Genomic DNA, 22,682 nt, shown 5'->3' on the forward strand with positions numbered 1-22,682 from the left:
CTCGAAGAGTGAGTATTGTAGATGTTTAGCTGGACTGTTTTTTTTTCCTGATAGCGATGACCTGTCTGTCTTACTGAACAAGCACAGTGTCCTGAATGGAGTAATCTTGCGATGTTCCTCCATATCAGTTTATCCCCTGTTGCTTTGTGACCATTATTGTAAAATAACATTTCAGACATTGGTTGATTGTGAGATGCTGAATGGCTATCTAGGGCAGTACTTCCCAACCGGGGTGCCTGTATCCCTGGGGAAACACGGAGGTCTTCCAGGGATACATTCACTCATCTAGATAATTGTCTAGTTTTACAATAGGCTACATAGAAAGCACTAACAAAGTGAGTACAAACTTAAGTTTAATGCAGACAAGGGCTTATTTATAGTGCTCTGTATATTATATGCCGAGGCTGGCCAACCAGGTAGGGACGAAGACCCACAGATAGATTTTTGCACTCCTATCTATCTGTCTGTCTGTCTGTCCCCACCCATCTATCTATCTATCATAAATATAATATTGTATTATCTCTATTACAAATATGTAATATGTGGCTCAGTGCCCTTCCCCTTCCCCAGAGCCAGCCACCCCTCCTGCCCTTCCCCCACTCTAACTCGATGCGGGAGACTCACCAGAGTCACCGCTGCCGCTGTCTCCATGGCCACCCCGTGCTTCTCCCACCAAACACTGGGGCACGTGTGCAGAGTGGCAGGCGGCACTCCCTGTAACTGGCTCTGAGGAGGAGTTGCATTTAATGGCTGGAAGAGCCACATTCAGCTTGAGAGCCGCGGGTTGGCCACTCCTGTTGTTCACTGAAATGTAAGTAAAAATATTGTATTCTAATGTATTTATTTTATAATTGTATGGTAAAATAAGACAGCCGTTTTTCAGTAGCAGCGTGTTGTGACCCTGTTGTGGTTCTATGTCTGATTTTGTACATAGTTTTTAAGTGAGGTGAAACTTGGGGGTACACAGGACAAATCAGACTCTTGAAAGGGGTGCGGTAATTTGGAAAGGTAGGGAACACTGTGGGTACCTGAGGGGAACAGTCTGGGGTTGCTGGGGGGTGAGATAGGAATGGGGCTCCCAAAAAGAGCTGGTCCCATCCCACTTCTTGCCGTAGGACCTTCCTCCCATTGTCTGCATGACAGACTGGCCTCTGCTGGGTCTGCCATAAGGGGAGGGGGACTGTCACTTCTTAATGTGGAACTGGGGAGCAGCTTCATACTGAAGAGGCAGGAGCTGCCAATAACCAGCTGAGGTGTCTGTAGCACTTGGCACTGGCAGAGAGATTCACGTTGGCAGTCATTAGTTAAATAGGGTTTGATGTCCCTCTCTCCATCTGCAGTGGGAAGGAAACAAGGTGTAGGAAAGACCCAAAGCCCAGCAGATGAAGAGAACTTCTTCTTCTTCTTCTTCTTCATCCAGCAAAGCCCCTCCATATGACCAGCACATAAATAGCTGGAACTCTGTAGATATTCAGGAGCAAATGGAGCTGTTGTTCTCTAACCTATCTTGCTGCCTCTAACACCAGGAATTTGGAGATAATTTGTTTCCTGATCTCAGATTTATGAGTTTTTTTTTTAACTCTTTTTTAATTTCAATAGATGTTGCAAGGATAAGGTTAGGTTTTACCTTCCAGCGAATGCCACACAGGGTCTCTCTGCTTCCTTTGCAGACTTTCAACAAGACAGTAGGACTTTTTAGTCAGTCAGTTTTTCACTTTAGCAATTTCCAAGCTCTCACAGCCACATCGGGAGGAAAGCTGGTGGTGTGGGATGCAGTCTGCCCACCGTCCACGCCTGCCAGCTTGTGTGTAAAACCACATAATATGATGGCTATTAAGCTGATGTATGTGCAGAAAGATGCCCTCACCGTGCTTACTGCATCTGACAGGTAATGATAAAACGCTGTCCTGTTTTTGAGCTAATGTGGGCATTTAAAAGCCTGTGTGTGTGTGTGGCTGAAATTAAATATCAGTGTTCAAAGGTGGTTTTTATTTTTTTTTAAATTTTGCACTGTTTGTTCAGCATATGTTTATTTTGAATCAACTCTAGAAGTCTTCACCAAAGCAAACCTCCAATTGCAGTCAATGGAGGTTTGCCTGAGTACCAGTAGGTAAAAACTAGTAAGGCCCTTGTTATCTTTCAGTGTATTTGAGATATTGAATTGGTTTGAAATGAAAACAGGATTCTCTGGATTGTTCACAGCCATTACACCTCTGCAAAGCAAGGAAAATATTCTGTTGCGATAGTATTCTGCACCCACTTTGTACAACTGTCAGTGATTATATGAAGTTTAAGGCAGTGGCAAATCAAGCCAATCCACTCATCACAGGATCAGGGATCTCCATGTTAGTTATGAGGCCAAAGGGCGGCATATGGTCTAGTATAAAGTTTCTAATAACATAAATTTGAGGGTCTCTCATTCTGATAAATGGTGGTGTATGTGGCTCACCTCAGACAAATGATACTAGAACTTTACTGTCCCTATACACTATGCAAAATTTTAAAGAGACATGTAAGCTGGGGTTGCTTTTAGAGTTCAAAGGTGGGTTTTTCAACACTTTTAGCAGTGCTCTAAATCTATTCCCAGGGTGCGCTTTGTTCAGAGGGAGCACTTGTGAAATTGCCACTCTAAATAATAATATACATAATATTTTCCATATTCATACACACACAAATCTGTGTGGCTTTAGTTAATACAGTGGGTACAGAATTAAAGGCCCTGGCAAGATATTATTAATGCTAAAAACATAAAATTTATTTTATGTGCATACCAGTGTTGCTGTTTTAAAGTTCAGTATCTTGCCTTCTTCTGGGACTGTATGAAAAGTCCAAATTCACTTGTGGTATAAGAAGGAAACTCCACTGACTTCAGATGAGTTCTGTCAGCTTTCATAAGCAACAGTTTTGGCCAAAATGCTCCTTATTACTGTAAAGGGGAGACTCTCCCTTCTGTAATTATATAAGGCAGGCTTTTATTCCCCTAACAATCATAAGCTAGCAGCCATTAAAACCATCTACATTCACTGTACTGAATAGTAAAAATAGGGTCTCACTTAATATACTCTGTCACAATCTGTGAAATCTCCCACCCCATACCTAATACACAGGCTCCACAGTTGCCCACTAATTCCATAGGGATTAATTTTTGCTATAAAGCGAATTGTAACTGTTTTAGCCAGTAGGGGGAACTGATACACGCTTATCCTACCTGTTGAATAGTAACAGAGAGAAAGCCGTGGTAGTCTGTATATTATCAAAACAAAAAAGCACTCCAGTAGCACTTTAAAAACTAACAGAATAAATTAATAAATAAAATAAATTATTTTGTTAGTCTTTAAAGTGCTACCTGGCTGCTTTTTTGTTTTTATCTTACATGGTCTGGCAGATTCCATCCGGTAGAGGATAGTAGTGCTCATATGTTACATTGCAAGTCAATATACGTAACAGCCCTTCCTGACTGGTAGTCACTCTGCTTTCTTTACCTGGTACCTCAGTTGTATTCTATACCCCTGTAGGACACTCTTGATGTCTGACTTCTTCAAAAATATCTACTTTAGATTTTGCTGTTCTGGCCAATAATTTTACAAAAGACACTTCAGAAATTATCTGAGAGATGCTGAATAGAAATCAAGGTCAAAGGACATTTTACCAACTTTAAAATAATTTCTTGGCAAGCTATACAGTGATACTGTTAGGTATTACTAGATGCTTAGCTTTAACTGCAGTATTGTATCAACCTGTGCTCTTTAAGGATAGGAAACTAGAAGTTAATAGATGTCATAAAGCAACACCTAGCATTTAATTGTTTATACTTTGAGAGTGCTGTCCAAACATTAACTAACCCTGACATCATTCCCTGTGAGTTAAGTGAGTTAAGAACATTATCCTTGTTTTTCAGATGGAAAGACTGGAGCACAGACCATTTAAGTGATTTGTCCAAGATAACACATCAAATCCAGGGCTGAGTTAGAACTCAGGAGTTCTTGGTTTCTAATGCTAAACCTTTCTACTATAGAGTATATAGATACTACTTCTCCTCACATGACAAGGCCTTGTGTCTAGTGGTTAATGCAAAGTATTGGGAGTCAAGGCTCTTGGGTTCTGTTTTTGGCTGTGTCATTAACACATTGTGGGTGTGTCTACACTACAAATTAACTTTGAAGTTAACTTGAAGTTAGGCACTACTTTGAAGTAGCCAGCAGAGAGTCTACACACATTTTCCCTTACTTTGAAGTTAACTTTGAAGTAGGGAGCCCAACGTTGAAGTCTTTACTCTGTTCCCAGGAATGGAGTAGTGTGTGTGTGTGTGTGTGTGTGTGTAATGGGTGTGTGTAGATGCCCTACTTCAAAGTTGTACTTCGAAGTAAACAACTTCAAAATTATTTTTGTAGTGTAGACACAGCCTGTGTGATTTTGGGGAATTCAAGTCATCTGTCTGAGTGTTTTTCCAAGCTATAAAATGTGGATGAAAATATCCTGCAGTAGAATTGTGAAATATAATATCCTGATTCTGCTCTCATGCTAGTTCTGCACCCATGTAACTCCACTAATTACAATGTGCAGTTACTTTTGACTTACACCAAATAAGAACAGGATCAGGCCTTGTGAAATGTTTTCCTTCATAAAAATTCCTAGAGAAATGCAGAATATTAGGACTGGTCTAAACAGTTTGAGGCAAGCGGGATGGTAAGTCTACCCAATATGCTCCAAGTATCTTCAAGGAGCCTGCTGCCATGTGCTTAAAGTTCTGTCGTATACGTTGATGTATTCTGCTTTGAAACAGGAGTCAATTGAAGTGCCTCAGGGAACTATTGGTGCACAGCAACAGAGTCCGCACAGACACTAATTGAGTGGTACACAAGTGTAGATTTACGCGCTCGTTTGCCATGAGAATGTTTGTGTAATAAACAAGCCTTTGGTTTTTTCTTAAACTCATTAAAAATGTTTTTGTTTAACAGAATCTTGTCCTTCCTTTCAGCTATTTTGTAACTGGTGATGTCAAAGGTCATATTAAATTCTATGACAGCCACCTGCAGCTTGTGAACTGGTACAGCCACTTTAAGCTGGGGCCCATCCAGTCCATTTCCTTTTCAAAAACCTCTCCCAGTCCTGCCAGCAACAACTCAGACTACTCCCGTTCTTGCACTATAAATGGTCAGCCATTCATTATCAGGTGAGAGTCTTCCAGGGATGGATCTAATAATTGATTAGTAAGAATCGGTTGAAATGTTCAACTAGGACTCAACAGATTTTCTTTGTTGTGCTTTGGCTTTACCTAGGGTGACCACATTGCCCTATGGTAAATATGGGACACCGGCCTCCAGGGATGGGGGAAGAGCTGCTGTCCCATGTCAAGGCTCCTTGGTGAGAGAGCTGCTGTTCCAGGGTGAGGCACCAGGGATAGGTGCTCTGCAGCCTCCTGTGGGAAGGCACCAGAGTTGAAGAGCCGTGGACAATGCGGGGCTCCAGAACACACTAGTGGGGGGTGTTTCAAAGCCCCCCCAGCAGGGAGGACCAGGGGATGAAGCAGGAGCTGTCTCACTGAGGCGTGGGAGGCCAGGGAAAGAGGCAGCTGACCTGTGGAGGGGCTCCCTGGCTGCGGGAACTGCCTCCCCTAAGTGTAGAGCACCAGGGAACGAGGCAGCTGACCCACTGTGGAGTTCACCTGCAGCAAGGGCTGTCACCGTCGGGTGCCAGGGGCTGGGGCAGCTGCCCCACAGAGGAGCTCTTGCCACAAGGTGCAGAGCTCTGGGAAACAAGGTAGCCACTCAGTGGAGAAGCTCCCTGGCAGAAGAGCCGGCCACCCCAACACACAAGGTGCTGGAGAATAAGAGCCTGCAAAGTATGAGACAATTGGCCTATTTTCTTAAAAAAGTCAGGACGCCTGTGAGACAGCTTAAATAAGGGACGGTCCTGGGAAAAATGGGACAATGATCACCTTAGCTTTACCAGAATGGATCTCGAATCCTAAATCTAGTTGAGTGTGAAATTGTCAATGCACTTGATTCAGGTCTTAATATACAATATGATGGGTATGCCTGTCATTGTACTTCCCCCTCAGCAATAAAGGCTGCAGAGCTTCACATGGGTCATCTTGATGCAGAATCAAACTGTTCATTACAGGCAAGGGCCTATCCCTCTGCTACAGGTTGAACCTCTCTCATCTGGCACCCTTGGCACCTGACTGGTGCCGGACGAGAGAATTTGCTGGACCACAGGACGTCAGCATCATCTAGCCCATTACCAGCATGTCCACTGGTCACTGGGCTCTTAGAAGACAGTTAAGGGTAAATTACAGCTAAATAACAGCATAGAACATTGAGAACCAGGACTGGTGGCTGTAAACAAACTTTATGGGACCACGGGAAACATGGCCGCACCCATGATAAGTGGTCATCTGGCTAACTAGAACATCCAGGACTACAGATGTTGCCGGACGAGAGAGTGGTGGACTAGAGAGGTTCAACCTGTGGTTCATTTTTGCCTCCTTTGCCTAAAGCCTGAAGCAGCGCTCCCTTATGCGGAGGTTTTCGACTCTTTTGGTAACAGTTTTAAATTTCTCCTGTTCTCTAGGGAGCTGTGGGCATAGGTAGACTCTTTTGTACAGCTGAGTTCTATCACAGGGAATAAATATTTTCCCTATTGGTGTCCTTTGTCTGGTTCCTCTTGAATAATAGCTGCAGTTTTGGGGCACTGACAACCCCTTTGGGAAGCAAGTAGTGGTAGAAAAACTAGGGGAAAGGTGAAAAGACACTCTTGCTCTTAGGGTCCTATCGTTAAACGTATAGATGCAGATTGCAGCTAGCAGGCTCTGCAGACCATCTGCCGCCCAGGAATTACAGCAGTCTCCTTTGTCCAGGCCGATCCCCACCAGCTCTGAAAACACCAGGCTTCACCCCAGGACAAATAAGTGCAAGGCCCTCTTGTCCCACAGGGGAAGTTGGAGCAGGCTTATAAATGCTAGAGAGAGGAGGTGTGGTCTGAGCACATCACTGACACCCAGGAGCTCCTGGTTCTCATACCTTATTTTTTTCAAACACCATTCATGGCCTTAGGGTCCCTGTGTTCTCTGTGGATGATTCATGTGGAGTACAGTAAAAGGTGACAGAACTGATCTCTGAGAGAGAATTTCAAGATTCAACCCTTTCGTTGGGGCCAGTCTCTCAGATTGCAGGACGGCTGGTGACCACTTCCTGATAAGAGTTTAGAACATTAATCCAGGGTCAGTGTTGTTTGTTTTTTATATCTTTGCTTATGTATCTGCTGAAACTGAAGTCCAGCTGCACTGAAGACACAGCTGGACGAATGGACAAGCAGCCATTCTGTCCATTGTTTTGGGGAGCAACCAATGGCTAAATCCCTCATGAGAAATTAGCCTGCTGTGTAAGTGGGAGGGAGAAGACTCCACATGCTTGAGTCATCAAATTGTTTCTCTTTCTTGGTGCCAAACAGGAATTTTATTCTCTCCACGTTGGATGCGATGGTGCTTCACGTTACAGCAGAGGGGACAAAACTGGACAAATTGATGGAGGAGGCCAAGGAAGCTGTTAATGCAATTGCTTGCCACCCGGACCAGCCTCTTATTGCTGTAGGAAGTCACTGTGGGCTGCTGAAGGTGTGGGACTGTATGCAGACAAAGTACCTCGTTAGTCGAATCTTTAGGGGAGCCAGTATCCAGTGCCTTTCATATGACCCTGAAGGTATTTCTTATCTTGAGATATCACTGAATGTTGAGCACCAGGTTTCCTGAAATGATGTGATCTGTAGAATAATTGTTCTCTGGGGTGTATTTTAGGTTCTTTTCTGGCAGCTGGTTTTACTGACGGAACTGTTTCCATCCTTGATTCTATTTCATTGGAAGATGATCGTAAGGAGTTCAAATACTCAAGAGGCCCAGTAACTCATATAAGCTTCTCTCATGATTCCCAGTATCTTGCAACTGCTGTAAGTTTCTCTCAAGTTCATGGCATCCTCTTCAGCGTTCAACCCTCCAGTGTGCCCCAATTCCATTCTCCCCACTCCTGGGAGGAACTGGCAATCCTCAGTCCTTGTACCCACCTTAGCAACCATCTGCAGTCCAAAATCTAGCCCCTCACGTCAGGGGAAACTGCAGTCTGGATCAACCACATTCTTCAGCAGCAAGAGTGGTGCAAGGGCATGAGGAGAGACCACCCAGGCCCGTCCCCTACTCTGGGTCATGAACCAGGGACCCACTAGGCATCAGTCACACACTACGTCTCCTGCAACCCACCGTCCCTTTCCCTGGGTCACGTGTCTGTAGTCCCAGCACCTTCCCAGCCCTTTGGTCCCCGTCAGCCTTGATCTCCTTCTTGCTCTCCTGACCCTGCCCAGAACTATTCTAAGCAGCCAGCCCCTCTCCCTTGCCCTCCTGGGAGACACTCACGTACCCTGTGCCTCAGGCTGGCTCTGATTGGCTGCTTTCAAGCCATCACTTGATTACCTCTCGTTAAGCCCTTTCTTGGCTAGATAGGGCTCTGTGCAGCCTCTCTAACCTTCTTTAACCCTCTTCCCCACCGAAGTAGGGCACCTGTCCCACTACTGTATCATCAAAAGAATTGTGAATGCATTTTCATATTTTGGTGCACAGTTGTAACTGGCAGTATTTGAAGGCAATGGGGTTAGGGTTTGGAGTGAGACTCTTAATCATTGATTGACTCTGGGATCTCATGGGATTTGAGTCAAAGAAAAAAAAATTTCATTTGCTCCGGACTCACTGGCCACATCTACACTAGTGAGATCTCTCGAAAATGCCGGGGCTCTTTTGAAAGAGCACCTGGATTGTCTGCACACAAAATGCATTCTTTTGATATTAAATCAGAAGGATGCAGTGCTTCTTTCGGAGGCTGTCTTCCGTGCCTGGATTAGGAAGAGCGCCTTCTTCCAAAAGACTCAGAAAAAAGCACGTGTAGACGCTCCGTGAGCCCTTCTTGCAAAAGAGTAGTCCTCATGGCACCAGATTTTGCAATCCCTTGTCCATTCTTTCAAACGAGCAGGGCTTGTGTGGAGGCTCTCTTTCGACAGAGCAGGTCACTCTTTCGATCCGATTTTTGTGTGTGGAGGCAATCTTTCAAAAGAAGGTTTTTTGGAAGAGATCGTCCAGAAGATCTTCTTTCGAAGGATCACTGTAGTGGAGATGCAGCCACTGAGCCAATCAATGTGGTGTTTTATATCATCATTTTTACATTCCCTTTCCAGAGCAGAAGTACACTCTAGGATACCCCTGGGGTTGTTCTGTGTCTTCCTTTCAGGCAGGACTGAAGAATTATTCCTTATTATTCTAGGGTATGTTGGTTCTGTTCAGATCTTTCCCCCCAAAATCAGGCATGTTGTTGTTATTGTCATTCTATTTACCTCATTTTCCTTGTGACTTATAGAGCACATAACTAGAAATGCATGTAGGCCAGACTAATGAGCTAGGAATTCTCCAGACAGCTGGAGGAACACAATAGAAATGCAGACTGAAGATAAACAAGAATACTTTTATTATTATTTTAGGATGAAAAATATTCAGTGACTGTTTACAGAAGAATTCTGAAAAATGGCAAAAGATCCTGGGAGCATCTCGCAGGGCTTCATTCGCATTATAAACCAATTCGAAGTATACTATTTGGAGTCCTTTTAGACGGTGATCAACCAAGGCTCTTAAGCCTTGGGGAGGACAGGCTGTTGGTAAGTCCACTTAAAAGCATGCAAGACTGTAGCATTTACTGTGAGGGCAGTGGCTTGGTGGAGGGACTCCTGGGTCATTTTCATAGTTCTGACTCAATTTACTGTTTGACCTTAGGTAAGTTACTTCAGCTCCTCTGGGTACTCATCTGTAGCCTGGCCATTTCCAGGGGCCACTGACGGTTCCTGGCTTCATATATGAAACCCCATGTGGCTTGGTCCTGGCTGTCTCCTACATGCAGTTTGAGAACTGCGCCCCTCTCACTGGTAGTTGTTGCGTTTGTCTCTTGGCATGTCTAGAGCTTGCAGCAGGGTAGTCTCAGTGAAGGGCTACTGACTGTCATCTGCTCCCTCTCTTATGCTATGCTTAAACTAAGCAAAGTAAAGCGACCACAGATATGCAATTCTAGCTATGGCAACTGCGTTGCTAAAATGGACATACCTGCGCTTGGCTAACTTGGCCATCGCTACTGCGAAACGTCAATGGGAGGTCAATTGCAACCCCCGAGAGCTCAGTTTTGTGCATCCGTAGTAGAGCTGAGAAATCAAACCCCGGAAGATTGACCCTGAGCGGCCAATCTTCCAGGGTAGCGTAGATGTAGCCTTAGTCAGGTAGACCCACATTTTGAGCTTCACCTCGTATTGCAAGATCTGGCTCTTCATGTGGAGTGAAGAATGTTCCCCGATGCTCCACACCACTTGTTTTTAGGGCAGTGAAGTTTCAATAGGGTGAGGCCTTATTCCCCTTGCTCCCGAACTGCAGAACAGCAGCAGAGTGCAATTGATCCAATCTGTTTTTGGACCCTTCTCTGTGGGAAGCAATGACCTGTTGATGCAAATAGCAGTGGATACAACAATCCAGTTTTTTACAGCCTATTGTGCAGAAACAGTGTCGCTGTGATGTGCAGGGAGCCAAATGCCCCTTCATAGACTCCCCATGTTCTTCTCTCATAAGGTGAACTAACACCAATGACCGAAGATGTAACACCAATCCCACTGCAGTCAGGACCCTCCACCGCTAAGGGATTTGCACCTCTAGCTTTGGCCGAAGGTTTAGTGTGTTAGCAGTGAGCTGAGTTTCTTTTACTGTGGAGTTTGTATTTATTGTGTTCCCTGTAACTGATGTTGCATCAGCTTAGGTTATGATCCATGTGTTTTTTAATAATTATGAACCTGTGAGCAAAGGTTGCAATAATAGCATTTTATAATGAGAAAAAAAAAATCTCCTCTCCTGCCCTGCAGGGCTACTGAGGATGTGAATTTGTTAGCATTTGTAAAAGCAAACTCAAATCATTAGCGTAAAGCAAAGGAGCCGAGGGGAGCAGACTCCCATGAGTGCCAGCAGGCCTTCGCAGCTGTTTCGCATGGACCTTGCTTGTTGTGTTCTCTTCAGGTGGAGTATGATCTAGGCAGCAGCAGTAAAGAACACTTGGCAGTCCTGCGAAGAGACCGCATTGAACAGAGTGCAGTCCCCATGTGTTTGGCCTGGTACCCTCCCTTCACGCCAGAAGCTTTCATCCTCACATCCAATAATCAGTATAAAATGAAGCTTTATAATGCTACCACTAGAATGTGCAGGTAATTGGGAAACTCAGACCCTGATTTATTTTCATAGTGAATCCAACCTTGCATCCCTTTCTCCCAATCTTCTCCTCTCTGTGGGCACCCAAGATCATTGGACATAACTGAAGATTTTGGCCTATGGCCATGTATGCAGAGTCAGAGCTGGTAAGAAGCTCAGAGTCCTGAATGCCTGGGTTCTGTGTCAAACCACTGGACCCAATGTTCTTTGCTAAAAAAAATTGAGGGAAAACTATGAATATCAAAGAGCTGCATTGATTACATTTATAAAGCTGCCTGTGTACCCCTGCTTCCATGGTGCTAGCTATCAAAATGTCAGCTCAGAAGGTTTTTCCCTAGTTACAACAAGCATCTTGCCCTGGTGAGACGAGCTAATTAGCAGACTTTAAGCCCCTATGCTTCCTGTATTGGTTTAAATGAAGAAAATATGCCTGAAGCCAGTATCCAGCACAGCCCAAGCCACTCATGGGATCGACCTTTTACAAAAGCTACACAAATATCTTTTATTAAAAGCTGAAATAGTCCATGTTCTGAATGGAGCTAGATTTTACCGGGTGGGTGTAACGGAAGGCAGGATTCAGCTTTTAGCTCCCCCTTTAAAACTCCTGTGGAAATGAGCGATTTCTGTGTAACACACGTTAAGGGAGCAGGAGCCAGTGCTCTCACAGAGGACACACTAACTATCCGTTGAGAATGTTAGTGACTGAATTAATCGCCGTATTTGCAAAGATGATCAAGGAGAGTGGTTCTTTAAAAGCTCCTTTTGCTGGCTTGCCCTGAATGTTAACCCTCTGAGATTATTTAATGGTATGTAATGTTGCCAGAGCCTAAAGAGCTGCATATGTTGGAAGCTGAACAGTTTGTTCTTCAATCAAAAGAGCACAGTCCCAAGGGGAAGCCAATATTGTGGGAAGCCCGTCTGCTTCCGTGAAGGCCAAGAACTGAAAGGAAACTGAACTCTCCGTACTCTCCCCATGGTGGGAGAAGATAGGGCATTTGGCTTAGAAATTTTGGTCTCTAAAGCTCAACATCTTGACAACTTTCACCAGCATTAAATTGACATTCTCATCCCCCTCTGTGCACGTGCATGTGGACGTCCATACTTGTACACAGCAACATTGGTATGAAAAAGTGGGTAAGATCGACAGAGTAAATGAAAGTGGTGTTTGCCTTTAGAAAGACACTTCTGGGGCCAACCTATGGGTCTCCTCTGGAGAAGATAGAAATCCTTCCAGCAGCGAACAGTCAGGATCCACAGAAGCGATATCTGGCCTATATTACAAAAGATAAGGTACAGATGCCCTGTATGTTTATGCTTTTTGGATTGTTTTGCATAACATTGTAAAGTAAAGTTCCCATTTGTACTTCAGGGAACATAAAAGCGGCCATACTGGGTCAGACCAAAGGTCCTTCTAGTCCAGTACCCTGTCTGCTGACCGTGGCCAATGCCCACTGCCCCCGAGGGAATTAACAGACCAGGCAATCAACAGGTGATCCTTCCCTGTCTCTCATTCCCAGCTCCTGGCAAACAGCGTTTAGGGACACTGTTCTTGCCGACCACCATTGATGGACCTATTCTCCATGGACTTATCTAGTTCTTTTGTTAACTGTTATTGTCTTGGCCTTCACAACATCCTGTGGCAGGGAGTTCCTTGTGGGCCTTCTCCCTTGTGTGCATTGTGATAAAATACTTCCTTGTGTGTTTGTTTTTAATCTGCTGTCTATTCATTTCATTTGGTGACCCTTAGTTCTTATGTTGGCACACAGGAGAAAGACACCATATATTTAAGGGGAGCAGTGTCACCAAGAGCGCTGGACCTAGTACAAGGGAGGTCTGTAGTCTATCACTGGCTGTGCCATCGCCTTTTTGGATAAACCTGGGCAAGGCATTTTCAACCTCTCTGTCTCAATCTTCCCATCCGTAAAATAAGGCTAAGGATACTGACCACTACTGGAAAGCACTTTGCGATCTACAGATGAAAAGTGCTAGTAAGAGGATACAGCAAGGGGCACTATAGATATATTTTGTAGTATGAACAATAATAGACACTTACAGTGCTTCTCACTGTACCCTCTAACTACACCACAGCGATCTGTTGACAGAAGTGTCTTCGACAAAACTTTTTTCGACAGATTGTGGTCACGCACAAAAGTGGATCACTCTGTTGATCCCCTCTGTTGACAGAGAGAAGATGGACTGCCCGGCTGTTCTCTCAACAGAACTACCAATTGGAAGCACAGCAAATAGGTCTGCCCAGTGACCCAGAAGCCCTATCTGTTGACAAAGGGTCCCCCGGAGCGTACACTGGCTATTTTGTCGACAGATTCTGTCGAGAAAGGCGTTCTGCCTCATGGGGGAGAGGCAGAAGGCTGTCAACAAAAGTGCCGAGTTCTGTTGATAATATGTCAACAGAATGCATTTTTAGGATGGATGCTCCATGAGTTTTGGTGACAAAACTCTCTAGTGTAGACACAGCTTCAGTGTGTGCACATAGTGAAACCTGCCCTCAACAGCTATCTAGCATAAAAGAAAAATTCAATTTCAGGAATGCTTTAAAGCAGTGTTGTTTAAACTATGTTCTGCAGAACACTGATGTTCCACGAACAACTTGCAGGTGTGGCAAAAGTGTTTGGAAAAATACACTGCTAGTATGTATATCAGAGAGGGGGCCATGTTAGTCTGTAGCTTCGAGAACAACAAGAAGTCTTGTGGCACCTTATAGACTAACATATATTTTGGAGCATAAGCTTTCGTGGGCAAAGACTCGCTTCATCTGATGAAATGGGTCTTTGCCCATGAAAGCTTATGCTCCAAAATGTCTGTTACTGCTAGTATATATTTTCTGTTATTAAAACCAGGTACAATGTTGCTTCTTCATTGCTATGAATTTAACTGCTAAATTCATTGTTTAGGTTTGACAACAAGTTTTTGAAGAAAATTTTCATAGTTGTTCTGCATAATAATATTATTGTTTGGTGTTCTGTGGCCTCAAAAAGTTTAAGAAACACTGCTTTAAAGTGCTTGCTAAGGAAAAAAGTTTTCCAGTTGTAAATATAGGTCCTTAATGGGTTAACCCTAACCCATAGACAGTCATGGAAGGTTCTGAGTTTCAGGTAATCTAGTCCTGCATGTGCTCAGCATGACACATAACAAAACAAGTGGAAAGAAAGTAGAAGTCTGAAATGAGAGTGTTGCGGGGAGTAAACGAAAGATGGGGTTTTGGGCCAGATCAGAGGCATTGGAAACTGAGGGATTGAGAGTAGGAGATAAGGGGATTGGGATGGGATTTATGGCAAGGGCTTCTTTAGCCTTTCTGCTGAATTTCACTTGGGAGTCAGTTATACCACTTTTCTATGCTCAGTGGTCACCATTTAGAAAATTCCATATGGGTGCGTCTACAGTAGGAACTAACTTTGAAGTTAACTTCAAAGTTAGGCGCTACTTTGAAGTAGCCAGCAGAGAGTCTACACACATTTTCCCTTACTTCGAAGTTAACTTTGAAGTAGGGAGCCCAACTTCGAAGTCCTCACCCCATTCCTGGGAATGGAGTAGTGCCCTACTTCAAAGTTTAGCTTCGAAATAGGTGTGTGTAGACACTCTGAAGTTGTACTTCAGAGTAAGCAACTTTGAAGTTATTTTTGTAGTGTAGACACAGCGCGTGAGTATGAGTACCACAGTATTTCTCTGTTCTTTCAATAGGCAATAACTATGGTTTTGAATTTTGATACCCACCTCCCTTCCCATGTCTGAATATTACCTGTCTCTTGTGAAAGTGTTAACCTCAGCTCAGTATCCCCCTCCTGCACACAGGTCCACAGGGGAGGGGCTATAAAAGTTGATCTTGGCCGACAGCTGGGTGAGAGAGCCTCTGGGATGGGCTGGCTTCAGCCCAGGGGTTACAGAGCTGGACTGAACTAGAAGCTGCGGGGTTGCTGTTTCCTTTTCTGCTTAGATACTTTCTCCTCAGATAAAAGACCCTGTAATCTGTGGATGTGCTTTTCCACCAGCTTATGCTGAGCTCCCTGTGTGGTTACTGTACAGAAGTGCTGGCCGATGACTGTAGAATAATGCACGAGTGACTTAAAAAAAATAGCAGCTTCTTAGGTGCTGCAGCAGCTTGAGGCCCATATTCAGACCTACCGTGAACAGATATAACTACAGTGAAGTCATTAGATCGTTCCTGGGTCCACCCACATCTGAATTATGCTCTTGGAATTTGAGTATCTCAAAAGAGCTGTGAGTTGTTCTTCCCTGGGTTGCTGATTTGGGTTTCCAGCAGGCATATTCCACACTGATATGGGCACCTGAAACCCAGGAACAGAAATGGAAACTGTGATTACATTTGGAACCAGAACATGGCCCTTACATACATGGTGTACAGGCTGGATGATCTGTAGGACAGCCGCCGTTAGTGTAGGGCGGGCATTGCCCGTGCCCTTGAGAGTCACGCTGCTTCCTGGAACAATCTGGTAAAGCTTTAGCTTTACATGTTGATGGGCCCTTCTTTATTCAGCTCTTTCATCCGCACTGAATTATTTCTGGGGTAAATCTTGTCCCATTTTCATCAGACTAGAGGTCTCTGTGCACTGCAGAACTGGTGCATTTTCACTGCACTAGGGTGGACTGGGCATAAGGACCCCATCCAGAAGATACAGGTTCAGGACACAACTCGATGATCTCCTGAAGTCTGGAAGTTGCAGAAGTATTTTCAGAACAGGCTCAGAGTTGATTCCTGTCACTACAGAACCTTCCACTGTGGACAGCTCAGGTGCGCAGAGGGCCCATATGGGGGTAGAATTTACCCCTTGGTGTCACATAGGTCACGGAGTGTAAAGCCAGAAGGAACCACCAGAACAAATAGTCTTACCTCCAGTATTCCACAGGTCATCAACACCATTTAAATAATGAAAGAGCTTAACTGAATTTGAATCATCAGAGTTACCCTTTTTCGTGTTAGGTTGGCCTGCAGATTTTGCCCATTGATGGTAATCCCCACAAATCCTCAGCTTTCATTTGCCATCCAGAAGGTGTCTCCAACCTTGCTTGTTCCTATGATGGAAGCCACATCTTTACAGCAGGGGGAGATGACTGCATCGTGATGAAATGGGAGATTAATGTGAAGTGAGTAAACACCTGGGAAAAGCAAAGCATGCTGTTCTCATTGATGGGGATGTGTTCTGTCCTTTTATGCAACTGTGACCAATATAGTTGACTCATGTCTTACTGGCAAAGAATTGATATTTCTATCGGAACTTTCATTGCAAACAATCAGAGCTGCGCCGGTGGGGCCCAAGGCGGCATGTTGACAGCGGGGCCCTGACAGTGGGCTGTGGATGCTACAGTCAATTGGAGTGTGGGGCCTGAGGCAACAGCTCTGCTCGCCTTGTCCTAAGGCCAGGCCTCATTCTGCTTCAGAGTGGCTTAAAACTGAGGCCCCCCCAAAAACATTCAAACAGGAAGCATTAACTTAGGTACCCTGGTGCAAGCATGACTCTAATACCGTTCTGTATGGCACTGACCCTGCACTTCAGTGGATTCAATGTCACCTTATTTAGTGTTGGCTTGCAGAAGAGCTGCTGTTAAAACAGAAAAGGCTGGACCTTCACACATGCACCAGACGCACAATTAGAACTAGATTTTCAAAAAGGGCTCAGCTCCCATTTAGGCTCCTACCTGAACTGGGCAGATTTTCAAGGGCATTCTCAAACAGGAGTCACTAGGGATGCCGAACTCTTCAGAAATTCTGGTCCCCTGTGTCCAGGGGTGGATTTGGAGATGTACCACATCAGCTGAGAGGGTTGGCAGTTGAACCCCCAATTCACTCAGTCCAATGTATATTTAAAGGTCCATTTTTAACTAAGATCCCAGAAACTGGGTATTGCCTAGGCTTCTGCACTGTCAGCTAAGGGCCAGATCCTGTGAGGCACTAAACATGCTTATGTCTCATGGAAGTCAGTGGGAGTTTAGGGTACTCAGTGCTTCACAGGTTCTCACCCATAGTGAATGCAAAAAAGATGTGTTCTAGTGACCTAAACACAGGGGTGGGAATCAAAAACTCAAAAGTTCTCATCCTGGGTTGCACCCTGCTGCCCTGTGGGAGCTGCAGAATATGTCTTACCCTCTTGGTTTCATCATCTGTTAAAAGAGGATCATTCTGACCTACCTATTGCATAGGCTGCCATTATGCTTCATAAATTAGCATTTTAGAATTATTTGAATATGGAAGGTGATATTTTAGTGTTAGGTAATTTATCTGAAAAAACTGGCTTTAAGATCCCTGCCTCAGAGGCTATGGACTGGGATCTTTTCAGAGCCAGGCAGTGGGGTTTGGAAGGGAAGGTGGGTCTAGGGGCTCACCTGTTTCTCATAAAATGCTGAGCAAGATGAAAAACAGTAGAGAAGAGCTGATATAGACTGTCCAGTTTACAAAATGTCCAGGATATCCTTAGTGCATTTGCAGAATAGCTTTATGACCCACAACTCTAATGCCTTGCTCCAAGAAGTAGACCAACTGAAGTAACTGGGACTGCTCCTGTAAGTAAGGACTGCTTGTATAGGCCAGTTTTGTGCTGCAAACTTGGACTCTTCCTTTGCTGCTTCCGACTGATGAACTGTGCTGAAAAGATATGGGGCACTTCCTCCAAGAACCTTTGGTTATGCCACTTGGTAAAGATGACAAAAAGCAAGACCATGTTCGTGGCCTTTGATGTAAACACAGGGTGGGCTGAGGCTCTTGGATACCACCACGCCAAGCACACTGTGACTGCCTCGCAAGAGAGAGGCAGTTTCAGAGCATGCTTGAAAAGGGAGGAGGTGAAGCTCACTTTTGAGCCAGAGCTCACTTTAGAAGGGTGGTTTACTTTAGGGGTTTAGCTATTTCTCTCTCCCTTTCTGCCTTAGGGTTTCATAATGCTTGTCACCCGTGTACGTAAGGTGGGAATTCATCTTCTCTCTGATTTCTGCTCAATTGTGCTAGCTGGGGCTGGCTTTAAGAAACCGATGAAGAACACTTGCCCTTTGTGGGGCACTGAATGGTATGAACTAAACAGGAGAGTCCTCCTTTTCCCCCCACCTAGGACTTTATTTGTCAAACGTGCTCACTCTTCAAAGCATTATGCACAAAGCACTATGAATAAACTCCTCTGGATGAGTCCCTACTAGTACCAGCCAACTGGACAGCAGTGAGGTCACAGAGCTAACTAACCACCCTGCTGGGAGAGCGGTGGCTGAGGTGTTTTCTTTTCCCATTTCATCCGGCTTAAACAGGGGAGAGGCGAGATGGAACAGGCAACATTTTAAGGAAGACAATAGAATGTAAATGCTCCTCCTTTATAGAGGTTTGCCATGGTCGAGGCATCATTACATTTTGGTGTAATTTGCTTGGAACAAGGCTCTTTAGGAGATAATTGTCACTTCACTACAGCTTCTAGTGTCTTCTGTCTCCACGATGTTTAATATCCAGATAACTTATAAAACCACCTACAACTTGCAGATAGCTCAATGGAGAACAGCATGCCAAAAGGGCAGATCAAAGCTGGTGCCATGGAGTCATGAATGCACAGGGAGATGGTTGATGTTGTGGTACCAGGAAATTGTAGTATCTTGGGCTGTTTTCACCATGGGAACTGTTACCTTTCTGCATCCTTACTGCACATGTGGCTCTTCCATTTCCAATTGTTTATGAAACTGAAATTTAGATCACAGGTGATGGAGCTAACACAGCCAGTTTATATATACATGGCATCTAGGACATTGTCTTCCACTGCAGGGAACAAAGCTTCTGATTAACGAGGTTGGATCTCTTACCAGGAAGGAGTATGTGTAATTGCTAGAATCTGGGGAAATTGGAGCAAGCTTTGATTCTTCTAGGCCAAGCTCTGTTCACCAGCCCTTTACCATTTCAAAGCGCTGACCTGACATAAGCTAATCAGTCCTCACAATATACCTGTGAAATCACACATTTATAGAGGCAGAAACCAAGATCCTGAAAAATTAAACATCACGCACAAAGACTACGTACCTACTCAGTGGTAAAATCTGGATTAAAATTCAGTGTCTCCTAGCTCCCAGCTCTGTGGTCATTCCCTGAGACCAGAGACACTCAATAATAATTACTTACAATACTGGACTATTGTACATAAAACAATGGGAAATCCTGGGATGGGGAATGCTGACTGTTTATTGAGTAGCATAAGGTTCAAGTTAAAACTGTGTCTTTCCCTGTTTGTTGTGAGTCTTGGGTGGATTTTATGTATGGATTTGTTTGCTGTAAAGTTCTGCATGGTAGGCAGACTGAATGGAAAGAGAAACATGGGTCCTGAGATGAACCCTTTTTTCTGAGCTATCTTTTCATTGTTGCCATAGTGCTCTGGAGGCTGCTGTCTCTTTGGGCGGTGAGGATTTGATCCCATTCTACAACCTTTTGGATGGTGGCCGAGATGGAGAATTCTTCAGGGTAACTATAGTCGCAGTAAACACTGTATAGTAACAGCTGGTTAACATGTTAGAATTAAGTTATACAGGTCCAACAAATTTTGGAGGGATCCAAATCCGCTTTAATAACAAGAAGTGGGTCTGTCCCACGAAAGCTCATCACCGAATAAATCATTTTGTTAGCCTTTGAAGTGCTACATTTCTGCTGCTTTGCTTTGAGCAAGTTCCTTAATATGTCTTAAAACAGACATGAGGAGAAACTGAACTTCATTTGATTTTTCTCTCAGGAGCTGGAGGACTATTTTTACTATGCACAGCTGCGCAGTCAGGGTATTGATGCAATGGAGACCAGACAGGTGTCAACACATATTCCCTTGGAGGAAGTTCCATTTGTAATGAGAGCAATGGGGTTTTATCCATCAGAGGAAAAGGTTTGTTTTTTACCAGAGAGAATTATTGTATTTACAGACTATACTATTGGCCAATTTCTGATCTGACTTGGACTGGCTAGATCAGGACAAATCTGGCCCAAGTCAGTAAGTTAAAAAGTTTTTATCATTTGGTGGCCTCAGTCCAGTTCTCAGAAAGTAAGTGCCCAAAGCACAGAAATCAAACTCATAATAGGCATGTCAGAAGGAAGGTTGGTTGGTTCCCCCTGAAAAGAAACTGAAAGCACAAAAACTGGATTTTCCTTTCACTCTGTGGAGGTCCCTGGGGGTCAAATTGGGGCCCATCCAGAATTTCCTCTGCTTGTGTTAAATGTTGTACACAAATGTGTCTTTGGAACTTTCTGCTTTATGTACTGACTCATCCACCTACTATAAAGGCTCTTATTTTACTTCGCTTTGTGTTTTATACTAATGATAATGATTTTATGCAGAGAGAGCACCTCTCATCTGTGGGGACCTCAGCAGCTTCCACCAACTGATAAATGTTTGACCAAAATGCTTATGAAAATCTCCCAAAGTTTTATTCAACAGGTCACAGCAATGGAGGGTTTTTTTTATCAACAAATTCTTAGGAGTTTTAAGCCTCAAACCCTCTTTGTACTGTAGCTAAAGATAAATCCCTTAATAAGGTTGATTATTCTTATCCTATTGTAACAGTAATTCTGAGGCAGTTTGTATCTTACACATACCTAATTTATAGCACTGCAACCTGGCAGAAAGGATATTAAAGTGCCTGAAGCAGACTCTGTTGCAAGGAGGTGTAAATTACACCTCACAGGGCCAGTCTAGTCCCTTCATCCATGAGGAATTCTCTCCAAGGGAGAAGACTAAGCAGTGACATCATTGCTGTACTCTCTCAGGCTTTCTACTAGGGAATAAGCTTTAATTTTTGCTGGGGCTCCATAGGATCCCCAGTTATGGAGGATGCCCTGAGGCAGTGCCACCCCTGCAAAACTCTCTCCCTGGGGATCCAGCAGAAGAGAAGTTGTGGGCACTTTTCGTCAATGTAACCTTTCCCCAGCCGACTTTCCTTGGGAGTTCTGGAGCTGTCAGAAGCCTGATCTTGGGAAGAGCTAGCGCAAAGTCCTGTTTTGCTGTTATAGTTCTGTACATAGTTAGATATTTTCCTGAGCTCATTACATTGCCACCTCCTGCTAATGGGGAAGAAGAGAATTTATCCCTCTCCTGCACAGTTGCTGGAAGGGGCCTGGGGAATGCCTCCTGAGAAATAGTTTGTAAGAAATTAGAGGACAGCATTTCAGTCGTGGAAACAGCGGTGCTGAACTACCTGAAACTGGACCACCTATGGTCTGCTTCACAAAGCAGGTGGGACAATATTAATTCAAAACATGAACATTTTTCTCTTTCTGGTGCATTTTATTAGATAAAAAGTGGGAGGGAAAGATCAGTCTGGACCCCACTAACAGGAGCTTTTAGGAGGCGGAGAAAATTTCTTTTGTAATGCACTCGGATGGAGAGCAAATTTAATCCCAGATCAGCTGGAGCCGAGTGAAACGTTCTCTTCTTGTCCAGTATGGCTTTCACAAGGGTGGAAATATAAATCCATAATTTCCATCTTCCCTCAGCACCATTCAGTAGAAGAACTTGTGACACGAGGACAAAGGCCCAGGGCTGAATGCAAAAGCCTCCCCAGGGGGCTTTGCATTGGCCTGCCTCCCTGGGGGGCAGAATGCTTGGTACATGTTGGCACTGGGAACTCTCCCAACATTTAGCTCCATTTGTAACTGTAAGGAGGCTGCTGCCTTTTTAAACATGAGCACAATGAAGGCATGGAACAGAACCCGCTTTTCAAACAAACATCTGCAAGGCTTTATGCCATTCTGACTCACAGCAGCAGGCTTCAGGAAAGCTGTTAAACTGCTAGTGACAGTTAGACACTGCCTGGCTGCCCAAGAGAAGGACTGCTGTGTGAGTGATACAGTGAAACAAAGGGCAGGATGTGGGATCCTTTATGCAAAGTCCAGTCTTCTGCAGTTGCAGAGTGCCTGAGAGGCAGTTTACTCTACAGGATGTGTGGGTATTAGGAGTAGGGACATGAGGAGGAGAACTCTGGAAGCTGGTTCATGATTTGCATACTATGCAGTCAGCTGCATGCATGGAGACTTCTTGCACACTAATTTGTAGCAGGATGGAGTCACCATTTTGTGGACTCTGTCCATTGTCCCCAGAGCGGAGGCGCGGCTGCAGTGAGGCAGCCCCAGAACTGTTCTGCTTTTACTGCATGGCCAGTGGGAGAATCATTCATTTCCCCTGTTATCAGTTGTTGGATACATCTCATAACAAAAGATTTCCTGGGTAGCTTACATCCCAGGTAAAGTGTTTCTCTCAGAGTAACAGAAAACCCAAGTGTATTGCAAAAATTGTACTACTGGGGTTGATGTAATTTTGACTGTGGTAAACAACTTCTTTAAAGAGACACTGTCAACTAATCTGACTAATCACAGTTATAGTGTTAATCTAGTGACTCCGGTAGAATTATTCTGGTTTAATATTGGCACTGGGCTTTGAAA

The 22,682-nt window shown here is 44.3% G+C and overlaps 1 protein-coding gene across 3 annotated transcripts in view; it reads left to right on the top strand.

The window, feature by feature from the left end:
- Nucleotides 1–22,682, top strand: part of CFAP251 (cilia and flagella associated protein 251) — a 40,271-nt gene that overhangs the window by 14,550 nt on the left and 3,039 nt on the right. For 2 of the 3 annotated variants that reach the window (XM_075012644.1, XM_075012646.1), the window contains exons 10-19: nucleotides 1,671–1,888; nucleotides 4,979–5,173; nucleotides 7,453–7,700; nucleotides 7,796–7,944; nucleotides 9,517–9,690; nucleotides 11,081–11,265; nucleotides 12,445–12,559; nucleotides 16,227–16,390; nucleotides 19,634–19,724; nucleotides 19,990–20,133. In XM_075012644.1, coding sequence (XP_074868745.1) covers nucleotides 1,671–1,888; nucleotides 4,979–5,173; nucleotides 7,453–7,700; nucleotides 7,796–7,944; nucleotides 9,517–9,690; nucleotides 11,081–11,265; nucleotides 12,445–12,559; nucleotides 16,227–16,390; nucleotides 19,634–19,724; nucleotides 19,990–20,133 — 1,683 coding nt within the window. The remainder of the gene's footprint in view (nucleotides 1–1,670; nucleotides 1,889–4,978; nucleotides 5,174–7,452; nucleotides 7,701–7,795; nucleotides 7,945–9,516; nucleotides 9,691–11,080; nucleotides 11,266–12,444; nucleotides 12,560–16,226; nucleotides 16,391–19,633; nucleotides 19,725–19,989; nucleotides 20,134–22,682) is intronic. The other variant, XM_075012645.1, reaches the window with a different exon arrangement.

Source organism: Carettochelys insculpta, chromosome 18 (genome assembly GCF_033958435.1).
Source record: "Carettochelys insculpta isolate YL-2023 chromosome 18, ASM3395843v1, whole genome shotgun sequence".
Classification (NCBI taxonomy): Eukaryota; Metazoa; Chordata; order Testudines; family Carettochelyidae; genus Carettochelys; species Carettochelys insculpta.